The sequence below is a fragment of the Adelges cooleyi genome, unplaced genomic scaffold, assembly GCF_023614345.1.
Source record: "Adelges cooleyi isolate 19-005CV unplaced genomic scaffold, UGA_ACOO_1.1 ACOO_flye_CR_arks_rails_tigmint_CR_PRNA_651, whole genome shotgun sequence".
Lineage (NCBI taxonomy): Eukaryota > Metazoa > Arthropoda > Insecta > Hemiptera > Adelgidae > Adelges > Adelges cooleyi.
In genome coordinates, this window is record NW_026096352.1 from 4,739,265 (window position 1) to 4,760,777 (window position 21,513).

The following is a 21,513-nucleotide window of genomic DNA, read 5'->3' on the forward strand; positions in this document are numbered from 1 at the left end:
ATGTAGCTGAACAATTATCAATAAAATCTTAAATAATCCTACTTTCAAAAAAAAAAACTTATTATCTATTTATTTGACAGTTATAAAATAATAACTAATGCCGTACGACTTTCGTACTTGTGAGTTCTAGCGATTACCAGTTTAAATAACAAATATTTATACTCATTATCACTAGATTAACGATTCAATAAAATTCTTAATGGTCTTATACTTTTATCGCAATGGACAATGGTAAGTAGTTAAGGTATATAATTATCAGTATAAAATAGTCTTAACGTTTTGTTTTGTATTGTAAACTCGAAAAACATGTATAAACACAATTACAGTACGCAATATAAATATTGTTTATATGTGAGTGTTTGTTTTTTAATTTATGTTTAGATAATTTTATCATGGCCTAAACCGTTTTTTTTTTGTTTCAATTAAGAATAACATTTGATTACCATATAATAACATTTAGTTGTAAATTGAATACAGTAGATAGTGGGTTTTGTTTGAAATAAGAATAATCAGTTTTGTTGGTCCAACTCGATTACATGAAGACTTGTCAATTTCATTATTTTTTTATCACCGAAAAACTAATGCTTAAATATTGTTTAGGTGTGTATTTATTATCTTCGGGGTGTATAATACCTTATATTTAACGGGCTTTTTAGATTATTTTGTATGCCTTTTATAAATATTTTGGCCTTTACGTTAAATCTACGTATTTTAATTGTACTTCAAATATGGAAGAAACTGTAGCATTGCATAAACAGTGGCCGCAGTAGTGCAAATAAATAATAGTATAGTATTTGCGTTTGAAACCAAACAAAGTATTAACTTGACATTCTATTATTGAAGGCGTAACGCTAGGAAATTGTTCAATATTTTACATTATTTTAAAAACCTGGAGAGAAACAACAAAAATTCACAATATTTGTATAATAGAATGATGGAAGCGTAAAACTTTCCAATTTCACGTTAGATCCTGAAGGCGCGTACCCGGAAAGACGTGTAAACTATACTAACTTGTACTACCTACGTTTAGTTTAAATGAATTTGTACATTGCGCATATAATTAAATTTAAAAAATTACAAAATTTTACACACCTATTAGACATTTTTATGAAGCTAAGCTATTAAACGAATTTAAAATTCAGCGTTACAATGATTATACCGCACCCAAATTGCCTCCCGACTTGGGTAGGTTAATTTTAGGGACCCGAAGATTATTATGATGAAAATTCCTTAGCAACCATCCCAATATGTATAGATATTTTTAACGTCTTAAAATTATTTATTCTGTATGTAAATGTACACTGCTTATTACACTAAAAAAGATAAAGGTAAAAAATCTAAAGACAAATAAGAAAAAACAAATGTATTAAACCTACATATTATTGATTTGCCATTTGTTGTTTTTTGTAATAGATAATTATTGAGACTGTACTACGTTGTACAAGTTAACATTAGTACTTTTATTAGTGTTTACTTGATTTGAATGTAAGTAATGCCATTTATGTCAAAAAATGTTCTATATATTTATATTTTAATTCAATGATGAGCTTTGATAGATGCTTTCTTTTTGTAGACAAGGTCTACGGATTTCCACCCCACTCTTTCCTTTTCTTAATTTTAAGTATGTTGTGTGTAGTTATAACAATTTATCGTCATGTGAAATTTTAGTTAATTTTTCCTACTGCATTGTAACTTGGATTTTGTGCCAGTTAGATAATAATAAATAAGTCGGTAGTCAATTTGGTGCGCCCATTAGAAACACATAATAATTTCCATATTCGATTGAATGTTGATTTTTTATGATTTACCTTTATCAATTAATCGTTATGTATACAGTTGGTACGAATAGTATCGTATGTTATTATAGTCCTGGGATATAATATGTCTTCGGGTCGGCAGAATGAGGTTTAGATAGGCGCGGCTGGCAATGGCGAGAGAAGATGATGATTCGATAACACTTCAGTTGTAATTTTTTTTTTTTTTATCAATGGAATTTGTGTCGGCAAACCCGAAAACCGAAAATTGGCAACGTTAATGCGGTTTGCCAGCGAAACTCACGTGGTCACGTGCGGACGACCCGGGAAGGCTTTGGAGTCGCAACCGGAACGGACGATAACGGGACGCGTACTGAACGTGCCAGGCGGACGTCGGTGTCCGTCCCGGCGCGCGCGCGGCACCGAGGCGGCGGCCGCTACGTTGTACGGCGACGCGGCCGCCGCCAGCACGGCCGCGGTTTGGTGGAAAAAAGTTACGGGGCAGACCGTTCGGGTTCCGGGCCAGTCCCACCGCCGTCGAGTCCGCCACCGCCCACCGGGACGCCGCAAACGCCTTTTCCCTTCCCCGTCTTTCAAGTCAAGTCTTGCGCCCGCCAGGGGTGGAAGTGCGAGCAGAGAAGGGAGGAACGGCATCTGGTCGGTAATTAGCAGAGCACAAATCTGACGCCAATGCAATAGTAAATACATTTAGTACAGCATGAAGTGAGGAAACAAGGATAAAGACAATATTATTATTAAATCCGAAAATGATTTGATCGCAATCAACGCTTCGATGCGAATCCATGGACAGAAAGGAACCAGCACAGTAAAACTAGTTAGAGGAAAAAGTGAAGTAGAAAATTAGACCATACAAACCAAGTACAATAAATATATATACTATCATACTCAAAAACCAAGTCGTTTTTCAGATTTCTATGATTAATAGCCATTGCCTAATGGCCATATTAGTTTTATACATTTGTCAAGAATAGGTTGTCTAAAAATGTTGACTGATCGAAAATTAGTTTTGAATACCTATATCATTTTGAAGTTGTTTGGATTTGAAAGTATAGATGGGGCTCGGGCCTGTTCCCATTTTGTCCAATAGTCAACTAATTTAAATACCACTTTTAGTTGAATAAAATAAGTAATAGAGAGATATCTCTAGCTCGTTATTTTCAAATAATTTAAAAAATACTAATATTTAAAATAGTTCAATAAATCATGTCATCAAAGAAGATAGAATACAGGGTATCCCATAAAGATTTGATGAGTAAAATAAATTTTGTTCTAGTGAATATTTTTAAGATTTATTTTACTTGATTTATACTCATTTGCGCTATAAACATCACTGTTTGGATTGATTTTACTATTTTACTTTTTTAAATCATTTAAATTTTTTAAATTTTATTTAAGATAGCTATTTTATAAAGAATAATTTTCTGAAAATGTTGACTGGTCGACCACCAGTTTTGGATAATTACTTTTTAAATTATTAAAGGTTAACATTTATGATGTGAGGTGGAATGCGGTAGAGTAATACGTGCAGATAAAAATAAATATACAAGCATTACACTACCGCACTCCACCTCCCATCCTAAGCATTACACTTAAATAACATATAAAGTAAATATCCAAAACTGGTGGTCGACCAGTCAACATTTTCAGAAAATTATTCTTAATAAAATGGCTATCTTGAATTTAAATAAAAAATTTTAAAAAGTAAAACACTTAAATGCAATAAATGCGTGTTTTTTATAGCACAAATGAGTATAAAATAATTTAAAAAAAATACCTTAAAAATATTTACAAGAGCAAAAGTTATTTCATTTGTCAAATCTTTGTGGGCCACTCTGTATAACTTTTTAAAAACAACATTAAAATATTCAAATTATACTTCAAATCTACTACTTTCCAATTAATTAACACATTGTGTAATAAGACCGACCATGGGATAGTCATAAGCCCCCTCCCTCCTATGTATGCTAGTGTTTCTAATTAACTAAACCTAACATTTCAGATCTTCTCTATCAGCATGATAAAACCCGAAACGATCCCAAACCTAGTCTGCGTTTTAGGACAAATATTGATGAGCATGGCGGTTTGGTTGACTAAAAGTAGGTGGAGTGGTTCAAGGGGGGGGGAATATAAACGTATAGGATCAAGGTGCCGGTTAACCAACGCTTTTAGAGACTATTTTTTCAATTAATAAACTATAACAAAGTATAACATGTTGTCAACGAAATGTTTTTTATGATTTATATTATTATTAGTTTTATCTATAAGCCAACAGGATTAAAACGAACAATATTTTTATTTTTTATAAACATTTTAACTAAAGACAATAATAATGTTAAATGTCGACAATTACATGTATGTATAGAAAATAAGTATGTTTCATAGGTCTATGCATTTTATGTAGCAAACCAGGTTGATGAATGGAACTAATATTGGTTTAAATTATTCAGATATTGTTAAACATAATAGGCTTTAAAGTTTTCTTTTGTACTATTACTAGACACTATCTTTACTTTTAATGGTTTTAGACTCTCTTGGTCATTAAAACAAACACATTTTTTTTAATGTCAACCCGAATACAATGTTAGCGTTTACCAACCAAATGATGTAAATGCTGCAGTCACATTGGATACTTGTAAACGTATAAAAACGAAATTCACTAATGCTGCTAATAACGGTTGATATTTAAGCCGGGTTCTCGCATAACCTGTATCCTCCAAACGTATAACGAATATTAATAATTAATCGCCCATTGGTGCAAATAGTAAAATGTGTAGTTCCTACAACTAGTAAATAATAAATGGTCGTAAATATTGAGCCTGGTGGTGATAATAATTGTAGTGAATGTTTTGGGTGTACAATTTAATTTCGAATGAATAAACAAACTCAAAATCCGTGCCTTGAAAATTTTATGAATTAATTTGGACAACCTAGATAGCATAAAGGTTGGGTTTGCAAGGCTCTATTAAAGGTTTTCACATAGGGATTACATATTATATTTTAACAGCTTGCGTACGAGTCAGCAACACCACGGGATACATTTTTATGTATCTAAGGTGGCTAGTAAACATATCAAGTTTCTGGCTAATATTTTAGTGTTTTCATAATATCTGGCCCAAAACAATTCATAGAGAATTTGTCCCCCTAAATTATTGAATGTATTATTCATTTCTATTTTGAACGTTGTGAATACAAAATATTTGCCCCCTCCTCCCAAATTATTTATTTTTATATTACCTTAAATTTAAATATTGAAACTTAAATGACAACGTATACATTTGTTTAACCATTGATTATAAGTACAATATAATCAATGGTTTAACTAATGTTGACTTGTCGATAACTATTTTTGGACAATTATTTGGTATAGTTATTTAAAGTTGACAATAGGAAGAAGGGTGGAGTGTAGTATTATTTTTTATCAGCGTGCATTACTTATTTATTTGTTGTACTAACACTGCATTGATAGTAATATTATAGCCAAAAAAACTAGATGAAAAATAAAATAAAAATAAATTCACTAGAATTTGTAGCCAAAAAACTTATATATAGGGGGTCATCGACATGACCTCAACATTTTTTTAAACTTATTTTGGTCTAATATAAGATTAATTTTTATATATTTTTTTGAATGAATCATTTTTTTTCTAAATCTGAAAAAAAAAATGTATAAATTTTGGTTCTATTTTTTAAGCTTCAGCAACTTTAGCCATCTAGCTGTTTGTTAGGTTTTTTTGTATTTAGTTTGGTTTGTGTAGGTGTGGAACATGTGTAGTGGGGACATGGCATGGGTCACCGCTAAAAATCCTGGATGGTCACCCATCCGGAATCAAACAGCAATGAACACAGCTTAACCTCAGATACCGCGTTGAAGCTGTGGTGTCATCTGCACGCATTTTTCACTTTTTACTCCCAACTATGCAAAAAACAAATTTTACCAAAACATTTTTTATCTTAAATAAAAAAACTGAAATTGTATATTTTTTTGTCAGAATTTAAAAAAAAAAATGTTCAATACTAAACAATAAATTAAAATCAATCTCGGCCCACTCCCGTAATTAGATGAAAATAACTGATTTGAGTGTGATTTAATGATAAAAGTTTCAGAAATTTAAAACTGGTTAAAATAGATTTTTCGTAAAAAATCACTTAAAAATTTTCTATTTTAATGGTCAAAATGAGAGACAAAAGTTTTAATATATATATATATATATATGTAATTTATATGTGTATTAATTATTTTTTTACTGTTTCTTAACCTGGCTGACATATCTTTCTGGTAAATCATTTCTTACTCGCTTAATTAGTCGAGTGGATCTAAACATTTTTCTGCGTGTTTTTTACCACTTTTTGTTCTTTAATCACCGAGTAAGCGGCGCTAGACACTCTATTTTAATTATCCACTAAACGATGCCTATTTTGTGTACCCGGACACCTGTTAGATCCTGTGACCTTCTATTTTAAAATCTATTAACTAGCAGGTATACATAAACTCTACAATATTTTCACTTATTACTTTAAATAGAACATCACAATCAATGTATTGTGTCTGCATGTATAAAGATAACAAGTACACTTATTTATTAGTTAAAATATGTTGCATATTAAATATTACCTATAATGTTGTTTATATTTTAATTTTGTCAAGTAAATTTTATGAGAGACTACATTAAGGTTGCAAATAGCTGTTCTCAGATTATTATTTACCTAATACAACTTTAAAAGTGGCTAAAATGAGATCATGACAGGACGACCTAGGTGCTCGGTTGTAAATCTTGATATCACCTATAATGATTAATCATAATAATAATACATAATATTATCATCATCAACCGGGTTTCAACAGCAAGTTTCGCACGTAAAAAATCTAGTTTGGTCCAAGTCCGTGGAGCGGCTCATGTATAATATATTTAATAGGTCTATTTTATCATAATAATATGTAAACGCACAACGACCGGTGAGTTGTCCGAGTTTAGTGTCCGGTTTTTGTTTTTGTTTTTTTAGTCGGTGGGGTCAACAGAAAATCGGTTAAGCAGATAAATATAATACATTGATTATCATAGCAAGGTTCTCGACCACAGACATCGTAAAGCTATTACACACAATCACAGCTGGATCGCACCTACATGGTGTTAATATAATGTTAATTTAATCACTTTGGCCTGGTCATTATTCTTGGTATTCGGCAATTTATATTATATTTAATTAGTAGAATCCTTCACGGGTTGTAGTTGTTATTCCTGGTGGCTAATAAAAAATACATAATCGAGCGCGTTTTTAAAAACAGCCCACACGGTCTATGACCGCTAAATTATACCATACTATAACAGCTATATTATTATTATTATTTTTTTTTATTACTTGTAGCTCAACTATTAATGTATAAGGCGGCGGTCGCGTACTATAACCTGGTCAACATTTTGTTAGTGCCTACCGACCATCACACGCGCTTATTATTTTATTTAGTGAAACTTACCAAATTATGTAATAAGTACCTCACAGTATACGTAAAACATAACCATTATATTATAGTCTTCTCAGTTTATATGTTTTGAGAAATAATCAACTTAAGTGCATGGATAAATTGATAAAATATAATATTATTCTGTTAATTAATACTAATGGTGAAAATTTTCATGCTAACGATTCCAGTAAGTAGGACAACCTAAAATCCTGGGGGAAAGGAGTAAGGTGAAAACAACTGAATAGTATGATCGGCGGCGTTAGGGTCAGAAAAGTAACAAAAGCCCACCTGGTTATTTATTGCTACTATTTGCAAGTATGTTTTAATGGGAAGTTTAAATGTTAATGATGTTAAATAATCATGACCTTCGGAAACCAAGATTGGCCAGAAGAAGAAACAATGTAAAAAACGCGAAACCCTCGAATAATACAACCAGCGCATTAAAGTATCAAGGAAACCAATAAGAATGTACCTACACTAGGAATGTGAAAACAATGTTTCAAACAGGGAAAATTGTAGCTGAAATGAACAGATTGAAAATTGACGTAATGAGTATAATCATTGAGTATATACAGGGTGATCCACTTATCGTGAACCACTCAATATCTCATTGAGTTTAATAAGAAATTAAAATTGTTTTTTTCATTTTGTTTTTATACAATGTGATCTGAATTTTTCACAATTTTTTTCGTTTTTACCCCCTCTCAACTTAGTTTTTTTGATAGCAACTTTTGAAACTTAAACGGTAACGTATATATTTTGTTAACTTTTTAAATTGTTAATAATGTACTAAACATTTTGACTTTTCGATAACCAGTTTTGGATAACTACTTTTAAAGTTATATTAGAGCTTTAAAGTTAGGATGGGAGGGGAAGTGCGGTTGGGAAATGCGCGTAGATAAAAATAATACTACACTCCACCTTTCTTGCTGCCCTAAACTTGAAACTTCAATAACTTCAAAAGTTGAGAGGGGTTAAAAACAAAAAAAATTTAAACAAATTGAGATCACATTGTATAAAAACATTATGAAAAAAAAATTCTAATTTCTTATTAAACCCTATGAGATATTGAGTGACTCACGATAAGTGAGTCCCTCAATAAGTCCCTCACGATAAGTGATCACCCTGTATTAAACAATATATACTCAATGGTATTAGTGATATGAAATGTTCAGTTTAAGTTACTGAAGTTTAAAACTTAGGACCGGGGGTGGAGTGCGTTAAATAAAAAGTATACAAATCTATACCCTTGCTTACGTCTTAAATTATAAACGTTAATAACTTCAGCAAATTATTTTAAACTTAAATAGTTGATTAAATATATACGCTATACCCAGTTTAAGTTTCAAAAGTTGATAAAACTCTGGAAAATACTAAAACGGTAAATATTTAGTAATTTTATAATATTTTAAATATTCCCAAATAGAAAAAATGCAAAACTGGACTTATTTTACAGATGAAATGATAGTCTTACAATAATCTTAAATTGATTACCCTACATTAGTTATCCAGCTAATTAGTAATCCGTTGAATATAAATTTAGTACCAAATGTATGTCCCAATTTTTGATGCTAATGACATTGATATAGAGTAATTTTATAAAAACGTCTCAAATACACTTGATTTTATCGGTGAGCATGGTTAAGAGGTTAGAAGGAACTTGGGTAAAGACCGGTACGGATAGACATTAGTAGAAGATGAAACCCTGTTCGTACTAAACACTCAGTTAATGTACCTATGGATGATTATACACACACATCTTGTCACGGGATCTGAATACTTTGCATAATTATTATTTTCTTTCATGTATATATCTGTTTACATGCTCAATTAATAATAAATTAGTGTCACCCGATTCTACTAATCTATGTCTACTTAAAAATTCATGTATGCAAGGATATAAAACATAAAAATTAAATTAAAATAACAACATTTATGTTTGCATGAAAAATTAACATACTCTAAGATACATTTTTAATAATGCATAATATAAATTAATTTTAGACTAGTGGAGAGGTATATATTGAATATACCTACACATTATTGCTAAATCAGGTTAGAAGTATTAATTCTTGGAGTTACTTCTAATCAGAATTTAAAATGTAAATTAAGTAAACCAAATAAGAGAAAATCGAATTACCTTAAGGTTGTTAAACTAGCGTTCACATTCATTAGTATTATGGAGTAAACTAATTTAGTCTATATACTGTAAAGGTTCAAAATTAGTCTTAATGGTGAATTTCAGTATATTTTTTAATTTTGTTTAATGTTAAACTCAAGATTTTTTTAAACACTATAGTTTAGTGTTTAAACGACGAAACTCCTAGAACAATCTCCTGGAAGAATATTATTAGAATTAAAGAAACGTATCTTCATAATTAGTAATTACTATTTGGTAATAATAACACTAATTACCATAATTAGTAAATTAAATTTTGGATTAAAAATTAAAATATTGTTACTAAGCTAAGAGTATAGTAATTTTCTTTAGAGTTGAAACTAAATGCTAACCCTAACTGATTTTATACAAACGTAAATAAGATTTAAAAAAATGAAATTTGACTCTCCTGAAAAATGTGTATTTGGTTAATACGCTCCTCTAATTCTAAGGCGACGATAACATTTGAGGAAAAGTAATTTAAGATACAGCCCCTTTTGCTAATAAACAGGGGAAAATGATATTTATAAATAACACTCAAGATTTCTACTAGGTTTAAAAAATTATTAATGTCTTATTTAATACTAAAGTTTTATTTTAAAGTCTTATTTTATTACTAAGTTTTTTGGATTCTAACAACCATAAAATTATTATAGATAAGGATAAACAATTTTAAATTTCTAAGTTAAACTTAATTAGACATTTAAGTTGTTTAGTTTATTAAACTTAATATTACTAAAAATATAGGATAAGCTGTACATAAATGCAAAGCCCAACTGGTAAAATTGTGAAAATGGCAATAAAAATTACAACAGACCATACGTCTTATAACTTATAAGTGATAAGCTGAAAGGTCTTTTCTGCCTTTTATTATCAACATAGTATTAAAATATTCCCGTATAAATATAAATATTTTTTTGGAGGTAATACAACAATGATATTAAAGATGACGAAAAACATAGAATGTTACAAACGTAAGAAACGCACATGAAATATCATTAAATATAATACTTCTATTCAAATGTTATAAAAAATTATATAATATGTAAAAAATATATGATATTAAAAACCAAAAAAGTATAAAAAAGTAAAATCACTATAATTTAAGGCAATCAAAAGAAATGCAAAATATTTGCGGGTCTAAGTAAAAAAATTCCGTTGATTGATAAATCCCTAAGTGATAAATATGTATAAATGAGGAACAGTTATGTTATATAAAACTATAATAATAAAAATAATTAAATAATATGTTAATAATGTAAATAGGTTAAAATAGTTTAAAAAGAGTCGTGCAATAGTTTTTGTTAAAACCTCCAGGGCGGACGGTTTGAAATCGTTCTACGAGCATTCTGACTTTGTTGTGGAGCTGGTCTACGGCTTGTAGGGTCATTTTGATTCCTTATCGGTCGGTTTGGCTCATTTACTGAAAAATAAAACAATAAATAACTATTTGACTTAAACTGTATGTTTAGCAGGTTAAATAAGTTAAACAAAAAATTTAAAGTTATATTAATAAGTTATTATGAATAAGAGATAAAAATAATTTTGATGATATTTAATAACAAATTGGTTCAAATAGTTCCTCAAATTATTGGTTGTACAAGAAAAAATTGAATACAGTATAGGTATAGATTTTTTTTTTAAATATATCTTCATAGTAATTCATGTAATGGGTCAAAACACCAAAACCGAACGTTTGGTAGAAAAGTCGAAAAAACGGGAAAAACTACCACAGTAAACAAAATAGTTAGAAAAATTGTGTGTAATATTAATAATAATAAGATAATTTTCCGTTTTTTCGACTTTTCTATGAATTTTTACCAATTTTTTTATTTTTCTAAACTATTTTACGGAGATCCCAGTTTAAAATTTACATAAGAAACTGATTTTTAATAAATTGTTTTAATGGCCAAAAATAATATTTGGAGACATAAGCACAATTTTTGAAAAATCCATGCTATGAATGAAAATAACGACCTGTAATATTTTTAATTTGTTTACGTAGCGCTTATAACTAATACATAATATAATAATAAATCTATGTGCAGAGCTATTGGTTAACTATTCCCAAATCACATTATTTTAAAAGATAGGAGACAATTTTTAAAACGAATATTTTTAGCTTCGAGGCGATAGCAAGAAGCTATTGGTTTTGTCAAGATGTAATTTAATAAGAAATTACATTTTTTTATACAATGTGATCTCAATTTTTCTCATTTTTTTGTGTTTGCCCCCCTCCCATCTTAGTTTTTTTTATAGTAACTTTTGAAACTTAAATGGTAACGTATATATTTTATTAACTTTTTAAATTGATAATAATGTATTTAAAATGTTGACTGGTCGATAACCAGTTTTGGATAACAATTTTTGAAGTTGTTGAAGTTTCAAGTTTTGGCAGGAGGGAGGGAAGGTGGAGTGTAATATTATTTTTATCTGCGCGCACTTTCCAACCGCACTTCCCCTACTATCCTAACTTTTAAACTCTTGTAACTTTAAAAATAGTTGTCCAAAACTGGTTATCAACCAGTTCAAATTTTTAGTAAATTAATCCCAATTAAAAAGTTAATAAAATATATGCGTTACCATTTAAGTTTCAAAAGTTGCTATTAAAAATCTAAGTTAGTAGGGGGGTAAGAACAAAAAAAATGTGAAAAATGGAGATAACTTTACATAAAAACAGTATGAAAAAAAAATGACATTTCTTATTAATCCCTATTAGATATTGAGTAGCCCATGATAAAAGAATCACCACAAGATGCTGTATAGGCCATAGTTATTTCGAAAATAAACTAGCTAGAAATTTGACGTAGCAAAAAAACGAAGTGTAGTCAATAACTGTAGAACAATAGGAATAGGTAATCCACGTTTATTCCTATAGTTAATTTCAACTAATTCTAACTTCAAGAACAAACCTTTTAGACAAATGATATAGAGCTTAAAAAAATGGTTGTCACTATATAACTCAAAGGGATCACAAATACCTAATTAAAATATACATAAAGTAAACCAATAAAATAATATGTATATAAACCACTCGCTTAAAGCAATGTTAGCAAATTATGCCAATTATGTTTTATTATTGAAAAAACCAAAGTACGACTATGCAACGAGAACTAATTGTTAACAATCACATAAATGACCAATACATATGTACTATGGGCCAGATAAATTGACTGTGCATACGGGCATAATGCTCATAATGTTCTATAGGCGAACAATTTTGTGCGCTGTGCATTACAAAAATATAGACATTCTAGTTTCTGGTACCGATTTCACAAGTAGAACATTTTCAATCAATTTTTAAATCCTAAAACTAAACGATTAGAATGTACAACAACCTTAGTAATTTCAATTTTAATTGGGTTTGTCATTACAAACATACAAAATGGAACTAGGGTAAGGGCCAGTTCGCCACCGTCGCGCCGCAGATAGAAGCTCAATGCGACCTATTCTTGGTGTTATTAGTTATACATATGGCCTCTATTATAGTATATAAGTGTGGCGAGATGTGTATGTAAACATTTATTATTGGAAGGTTATGGCCACACTAGATATTGTTGGAACAGACTTAGAGAGGGTCTCCAAGTATGTTCGAACACTATGGTGGCGAACTGACCCTTACTGTCGTTCCATTTTATATGTCCGTACGACAAACGCAATTAAAATTGAAATTATTAGGATGCTGTACATTCTAAATCGTTTAGATTTTAGGGTTAAGAAATTGATTGAAAATGTACTACTGGTGCAATCCGTTCCAAAAACTAGAATGTCTGAATATGTTTTTATAATGCATAACGCACAAAATTGTTTGCCTATAGAACATATGCTAAATGTTTACGTTAGCATAAAATGACACAAAACACGCATGGTAAAACGTGCATACTACTTACAAATGCTATACAAGTTGGCAAGAAGTAACTAAAAAAAAATACCACAGGATGAACTTTTTAAAAGTTGATTATAATCAAAACACAATTATTCTTGGATTGATATTTTATACTGAGGAAATATTACAACTTTTTTATCTGCAAAACAGTATTAACATTATTTCTAACACAATTTAAAATACGAACATGAAATTGGAATTATTTCCGAAAATCATTCTCTTTTGATTCCATTAAATAAGCAGGGAAAATTAATATGCTTTAACAAAATGTATTGAATAATTTGGTCTACATTTTTGATATCATAGACGCTTAAATAAACAGTAAAAATACAAATTGTATTTTTGAACTTTTTTGTTAAGGTGGCAAAAAAATAGTACAGAATTCCATAAAGAAGGTCTTTAAACATCACAATTATTTGCTAAAATTACATTCTAAAATTTTGCATTTAATACAAAGTGGTTGATTGAGAGGATTACATTTTGAAACAAGCTTAAATGTTCAACCTGTATCTTAAATAGCTTTTAAAGTGTTTATGTTTAGTAATTTGCTAGATTTTATTCACGATCGACGATGTTCAATATCTTATTCCACGCATACTTGCATATCTCTATTTTTAACACAATTTTTTTAAAACAAGAATTTTAGAATTATTCAATAAAATTGAATCAAAAGTGGTGTCATTATTAAATACAATTACTTTTATTACATTTACAACTCACATTTTTTTTAAATCAATTTATTTATAAAATTTCCAATTGCCTGCAAATTTGTCTTTTTATAGCTTGTGTATTTATTAGTATAACTTGATATGTTGGACAATTGAAGGTTATAGATTATATAAATATTAAGTCATCGGTTGACAATACGAGTAACCTCGAATCGCTAAAAGCAATATTGATATAAAACTTTAAAGCCGGTATTGATATAGTTGGAAATTCGCGCCCGGCCGCCGTATATTATGTAGAATTCAGTTGACAGCGTTAAATATTGAGTTATCGGGCTAGTACATGGATGACAGATAAAAGATACTAATAATTATTATTACTTGTTTACTTATAATTATTATTAATATGAGTTGTGTCTTTTTAACGTGTGAGTTGAAAATAAAAATGTATTAAGTAATACAAGTTTATTAATAATTATTTAATGAATAAACTTTTTTTATTAATTAATATGAATTCGAGTATGGTGTGTATATGCAAAAAAAAGAAAGGGAAGTTTATAAAAAATGAATTGGTTGTAAGGAAATTAAATTAACAGAAAAAACTGAAAAGATAAAAATTACAATGTTTTTTAAAACTACTAATTAGTAATTAACTAGTCTTATTTCGAAATAGTTAATAATCAAATTTATATATATATATATATATATATTAGGGTGGTCCTTAAAATGGCTTTGGTGGAATTCCAACCGGGACGCCCCCTAAATCGGTTCAAAATACATGTAAAATGAGCCTAAATAAATAACTTACTTACTATTGAAGTTATAAGTAAAAACTATTTTTTAAGAAAAAAAAGGTTATTATGACAAAAAATATATGAAGTTTTCAGTATAATTACAAAATATAGTTCGACCGTTATACTCGTAAGTATCATATATTTAGCATTCACGGCAGTTTTTTTTGTGTTGTAAGATGTCAAGTACTGGAATTAATTATATAAATTTTGACAATTACATTTTACAATTTTAACTCATATAAAGTAACAATATAATATATGTATACAATAAACAAAAATAAAATAAAGTAAATTATATAATATAATAGATACGCTACTTATAACGATCGAACTATCTTTTGTAATTACACAGAAAACTTATTTTTTGTCATAATAACCTTTTTTTTTTTTAATAGCTTTTACTTATAACTTCAAAAGTAAGTAAATTTTTTAATTTTCGTTTTCATAATTATGTTAAACATTTAAAATATAAGTGTTAAAAAAAATGGTAATTTTGAAAAAAATTAAGTTTTTACTTTTAAGTTTGACCGCTAAAATCTGACTTCACCGACGTTTTCAGCGTAAAAAAACTTATATTTTTAAAACAAAATTTGTTTGAAAAACTCAACTGAGACTTAAACTGTCCAGTCCTTCAAAAAGTAAGTGGCTACAGGCACGTGTTAACTTTAAAATTAAAAGCCAACATTTTTGGTGGCTCATTTTTTATGTATTTTGAACCGATTTAAGGGGCGTCCTGGTTGAAATTCCACCAAAGCTATTTTAAGGACCACCCTAATATATATATTTAAATTTTGAAAATTCGTTAGTTGTTATTAAAAGATTAAAGGAAGTGCATGCCAGTAATCAGTACTTATGTATAAAATATTTAAGAAATGTATACGTTATTATGGTAGTATAAATAAATAATATTTGTCCAGTGATGACTGACAAGTAAAAATAAAATCTGTTTAAATTAATATTTTTCCCTAATAGAATGGAAAATCATATGAATACTGATAAAAACGATATTGAAAAAATTCATTTTTGATCGAGTTACAGATGTTTTATAAGAAATGATTTTCAGGCGATTCAGAGATTCAATATAAAATCACATTTTATTAAACTTAGATTTTATTAATAATCATATTTTTTTAATTTACCAATAAGGAAAATTATTTAAAAATATAGGTTTTTATATCTTCTTTATTTATTAATTGATTTATGATTATCGATACAAAACTAAAGTTTCTTAGTTTCGATACGTATTTATTATTTTTTTTTTTTTGTGTGTGTGTCTATGTGAGATCCATCTCTTTTTCTTTTTTATGCTTTTACTACTCTTTACTACGCTAGGTGAAGTTTTAGGGTTAAATGCTTAAAAAATATAGCAAAGATGGATCTTATATGGGCCTATAACATATACTCTAAAATCTCAAAAATCTGTAGTTCAACTTTAGTTTTATTAAGAAAAAAGAAAGAAAAAGGGGAAAATTACACTTCGATGGTAGTCAATTTCTAGATTGCTATGTGTGAGTGAATCATCAAACAACAGGCATATGAAAATATGTTCCTTATATTGTTAAGTGGCAACAAATTATTATAGACGGACGATCAACCGTAACCGTATCCACTCTAATACTAAAAATACAATTTTAAGCACATTATTGACAATGATTTTATATATATCTATAGACGCGCAACGAAGTGTTTATTAGAATGTAAGTCTATATATACATATTTAATGACCCTAATAATTTTAATCAATATTTACTTGTATTTAACTGACATTTTTAATTCTAGTTTATATCTAAAGAGTGAATTTGACAAATGCTCTAAGTGCCATTGTATAAAAATTGAACATAATTTGATTTGTACAATACAGAAATCTGTATTGATCTAAATACAGATATCGATATATTGATGTATTGATATATTAATCTGAACGTCTGAATTTGCTTACATGACAGTACCATATTGTTACAAATATTATAACAAAAACAAATTTTGTATAAAAACTAATTATAATACTTAAAAAAATGTTTTGTCATCTGCATATGTCTTGTATACTGGTTAACAAATTTTTATTATTGTGTTTATAGTTTCTGATCTCTTAATATATTAATTTAATTTGTCAAAGAAAATATTATTATTATATATTTTCTATATAAAAAAATTAAATGTAATATAAAGTAATAATTATAAATGTTTACATTAGAACAATTTAATATAATAATTATTTTAATGATTAATTAGTATTTTAATGTACAAAATAGTAATTCGCTATAATTATTGGAACACCGGGGTTCTATGGACATGCAAGAGAATAGTTTAAACATTTGAATAGGTACCTATACAAACAATAAAACAAAATATGCTAAAAAACACTTGTTTTCAAAATAACAAATTCGTAAAATTTCGTATGGTATTGTTTTAATCGTAAAACAGTTAAACACGTTAAAACATAATATATAATACATACAGGTGTGTAAATAGAATCTTTGTAACGGGTTGGCTCAAGAACTACTTACCCAAATGACATCATGCAGGGTTATTCAACTTAAAGAGCATAATATCATGAAGCAGGTTTTGAGCGTATATTAAAATAACTGAACTTATAAAAAAAGTTGAAAAACTAACTAACTAGCTCAGGTGGGATTTCTGTACAAAAAAAAAATCCTATGGATGCTAAAAGTAATTATTGCTAGAACTAATGTATGCATAGCTATATGGCTATATCGCTTATGAATAGAAAAAAACCTGAATATTTTACTTGAAAACGTGTATACCTTCTAAACTATACGATAATTTAATATGAAAAATACAAAATGTGTTTCATCATTCACAGCAAGAATATATAAAAACTTAAAAAAGATAGGACGATAGATATTTTAAATGTTGTAGATAGAAGGAATAGTATCATATTTATATTTAATGAATAAGAGAGAACATGTATTGCATTTTTAAAACAATGTCAATCATTTTGTATACTCACAACTTATTGTTTTTAAAAATTACATTTGCTTTATAAAATCACTTTTCAATGATTTTGTATTATACGTTTTTAATTTTTAAAAAATGTATATTAAAAAGTATTTATTTCATGTATCCATTAAGTTAATTATTTATTTTAACTCCTAGAAGGAGTTATTTATATATTTTTTTTATGTATTGAACAGGACTAAAGTGTGAAAATAAATACTAAAAAAATATCAGCTGTGACCCTATTACAATAACAAGTTTTTCAAAATGTATAAATAATTTTTTTAACTGCTATGTATCATAAAAAAAATAATATCAAACAAAAAACAATTGAATGTTTTATTTTAAAACGTACATGCCTTCTAACTAAACGATATGCTACATAAGTGCGAGTTTTTATGATTCACACCAAGAATATAAAAAAGCCAGCACAGTGGGGTCAGGGCATTGTGGTGACGGAGCACATTAGTGGCGGAGAGGTCATAAGAAGGGCTTCAAGAATTACTATATTTGAAAATGTATTACTATAACTGAAAGTGATAAAATCACTTTAAAATAAACGTTGCGATGCGAATCTGTGGACACTGCACCTCACTTTAATACTTTCTTACTGTGCTGGTTTTTACAGTACTTGGTTTTTATACTTATTTTCAAGTAATTTTATTCACCCAATTTAGATAAATTGTTCAAAAATATAACTCCAACCCTTATGTACTAAAACCTTATAAATTTTATCTTTAGCAATGTTAATGTATTAAATTATTTTTTTTAATTAAGAATAATTTGTTGAAAAGTTAGATTGGTTAGTTTTTAATAATTATGTTCTTAAATAGTTACTCAACCGCACTAAATTTTCTCACGTCCTAAGTTTAAAACTTCAATCATTTAAATAGTAATTATTCAAAACTGTTTATCGACCAGTCAAAATTTAAGAAAAAAATTGAAAGGTGGAAACCATAAAACTTCGAAAAATTAAAAATAAGGAAAACATATATATATATATATATATATATATTTATTTTCTCCCACCTGTAATCAATTTTATTAAATTGTTAGTGCTGCTAGATTTTACCACTGGAACCCCTGATTTTTGCATGATTTTTGACGTCAGACCGTTAATCATTTCTTCTATATGTTGTGATGTAGTGATGTCGCTTAATCCAAAGGCGTACTTTCGGCAAATAGGACATTGGTAATGCGAGTTTGTAAAACAATTGCCAATGCAATCCTTGCAAAACGTATGACCGCATCTTAATATTGCAGGCTAAAAATAATTTAAACTATCATTTAAAATAAAATATCTAATTGGAACATATTGTATTTTGTTTTAATTAATATTGCTGCCACATCAATTGTAATTCAGTACTCTTTTTGTCGTAATCTGTTTAAATTAAGAATCCGTTTTTTAGTTTATAATTTTATTTGATTTAAACATGCCTTATTATTATTTCATAATTCGTTTTATTGTATAATTTAACTAATTTGACAACTAATTTAACATAATTAAAATTGCTATTTTAATGTAGGGTTTTTCCAAAATAATTTAAGTTAAATCGTTCGACACAAAATATTTATTGATTTAAAAAAAAACAAAATGTTGGAAACCCGATTTATATGGCCACATTGAAAACTTGTTTGCACAATATATTCCGTTTTGTGATACAGACGTTGTTCGCCCTCGACTCGCACAAGCTCTACTTATTATTTATTAAATTTAGTTGTGGGGGGGGGGGGGCGTTGCTACTAAAATTATTAAATGAAATATGTATACATATTGTATCTATGAAGTGGACGCACTCAAATGGGTTTTTTACAATTGTATGTAGATATTAAAAACAAAATAAAAAAAAGTGTTTTAAGCTTATATAATTAATTAATTAATTTTACATTCAATGGATAATTGTTATGCTTTTTAAGGGAAAATTAATGCAATAAATAAACAAAATATTTGTTCTCGCAACCGGACTAGTCTTAATATACTCTAAATAATGGTCATTAGTTATAATAATATCTATACAAATTAAGTTAAATTAAATTATTATAATACAAGCATTTTGAAAAACATGGTTTAAAATCTTAAATTAAAAAAAATTTGCAACCACAACCATAATAATAATGTATTATTCATGACGAAATACGCTACTAACAAATAAAAGTGACAACAATAGGGATATTGGTTGGGTATGCTCTCTAATTAAAAACATAATTTTCTTTAAAATATGTTATTACAAAACTAAAATTATAGCTTTGATGCGAAGCTGAGAAAGCGTTAATTTTACAACGATATCTTTTTATCTTTATAGAACTTTTAGTAATATTCTATCTACTCAAAAACGATTAACTTTAATCTTCTTAATTTGCATTAAAATGTTACAGTTTTAATAAAAGATTATAAAAGTTAATTATTTTTCTTAATGTATTTTAGAGAATTTGTTTATCGTAATAAAACAAAAATATAATATAACTCTACTAAAAATAGTAATCCGCAGAAACTGGGTCTTTTATTAACATTTCAAAACATATTATTCAATTATTATTAATTAAATAATATTGTTGTTTAAATAACAAAACCTATAGTCATAAACCCAATATGTGTTTGTTTAAAAGCCCCTGTTGAATCTAGCACCCTCAATATTGTTTTTTTTTATATTATAAAATAATATTGACTTTATAATATATTCGGTGTTTAGGCCCCTTTCACTTTTTTTAGCAAAATTGGGCTGAAATAGCAAATACTAAACATATGTTAAAGCTTTCTAAGATATATCATATTATTCTAAAAATAAAAATAATTACCTTATGCATTACGCTCAAACAAATGGCACAAGAAAAGTAGTCGTCTAACAATTTTTTGATAAAATTTTTCTCCAATTCTGTCAGTTCTTCCCTTGAAAAACCATGCATGCATGTATGTAAACCTAATAAACATGATAATTGTTATTAATATATTATTAAATCATACATAATAATTATAATGTAATTACTATATTGTTGTTATATTGTACCATATTATTATTATAATATTGTGTCTAAAATTAAATTTTGAATTTTATTACGTATTTTTATCTCGTTTATGTTCATTAATTTTTGTAAAACTGCAAATATACATAGTTGCAGTAAAAATTTTAAAAACGAAATTAAAAAATAAAATTGTACATTATTGTGTTGAATGTAATTTAAAACATACTTTGATAGCGTTGTTACTTGTTATGAATAAATATGATATTTAACCAGAAGAACAACAATATTTGTGAAAACCGTGAAACAAAGATGTTATTTTAAGGATCAGATATCGATTAAAACTTGTTCTGTTTACATTAACTAAATATTTACATACCTGAGCCGTCTGCGGGCAGCGAAGCACGGTTTTCAGTTAAACGATTCATATTAAGATTTGTAAAAAATCGATCGAAACGACTTTCAGAGCAACTGGCGACAACGTGGTTTTATTCGAATGACAAGGAGTGTTGCATTGAGGTATAAGTGTATGACAGCAACGCTTGGTATTATTATTATTATTATCCCGGGTTGTCTGAGATAACGAATACCGCAGGTAAATGTCCACTGGAATTTTCAATTTTCCAATGATAAATTAACCGTAATAATAATAATTATAGCCAATGAAACGATATCCCACACCTGTATTATTATATCTAAACATATTATAATATACTCTATTGATCGTAACTGTATTTTCGCTTCCTATTTGTGAGTTTGCTACTATATGTATATACATGGCACCAAATGACCGCGATATCCGAAATCAATACAAAACTGTGGCGTAGTACTACAGATTAATGTATTTAATGGTTTAAA

At 28.0% G+C, this 21,513-nt stretch overlaps 2 protein-coding genes across 5 annotated transcripts in view; both read right to left on the reverse strand.

Annotated features, from left to right (window-relative positions):
• The window catches only part of LOC126844449 (E3 ubiquitin-protein ligase Rnf220-like), a 92,427-nt gene extending 90,315 nt beyond the window's left edge, over window positions 1-2,112 (reverse strand). For all 4 annotated transcript variants that reach the window (XM_050582656.1, XM_050582654.1, XM_050582655.1 and 1 more), the window contains exon 1: window positions 1,809-2,112. The gene's annotated coding sequence lies outside the window, so the exon portion shown is untranslated. The remainder of the gene's footprint in view (window positions 1-1,808) is intronic.
• An 8,272-nt stretch (window positions 2,113-10,384) lies between these two features.
• Window positions 10,385-21,197, reverse strand: LOC126844498 (E3 ubiquitin-protein ligase TRIM56-like). Its single transcript, XM_050582746.1, has 4 exons — window positions 21,035-21,197; window positions 20,494-20,615; window positions 18,727-18,961; window positions 10,385-10,817 (listed from the first exon to the last, which is right to left on the reverse strand). The coding sequence occupies exons 1-4, from the start codon at window positions 21,081-21,083 to the stop codon at window positions 10,699-10,701; spliced, it is 525 nt and encodes a 174-aa protein (XP_050438703.1). The 5' UTR covers window positions 21,084-21,197; the 3' UTR covers window positions 10,385-10,698.
• Between the last annotated feature and the right edge of the window lie 316 nt (window positions 21,198-21,513).

What these genes read in the sequence shown, in the direction of transcription:
- LOC126844498 (XM_050582746.1), bottom strand. Translation starts at nt 21,083, where the DNA reads ATGAATCGTTTAACTGAAAACCGTGCTTCGCTGCCCGCAGACGGCTCA. An exon ending in GCTGCCCGCAGACGGCTCAG is followed by an intron (nt 20,616 to 21,034) that starts GTATGTAAATAT and finishes CATGTTTATTAG; the next exon opens with GTTTACATACATGCATGCAT. An exon ending in GTTTGAGCGTAATGCATAAG is followed by an intron (nt 18,962 to 20,493) that starts GTAATTATTTTT and finishes AATTATTTTTAG; the next exon opens with CCTGCAATATTAAGATGCGG.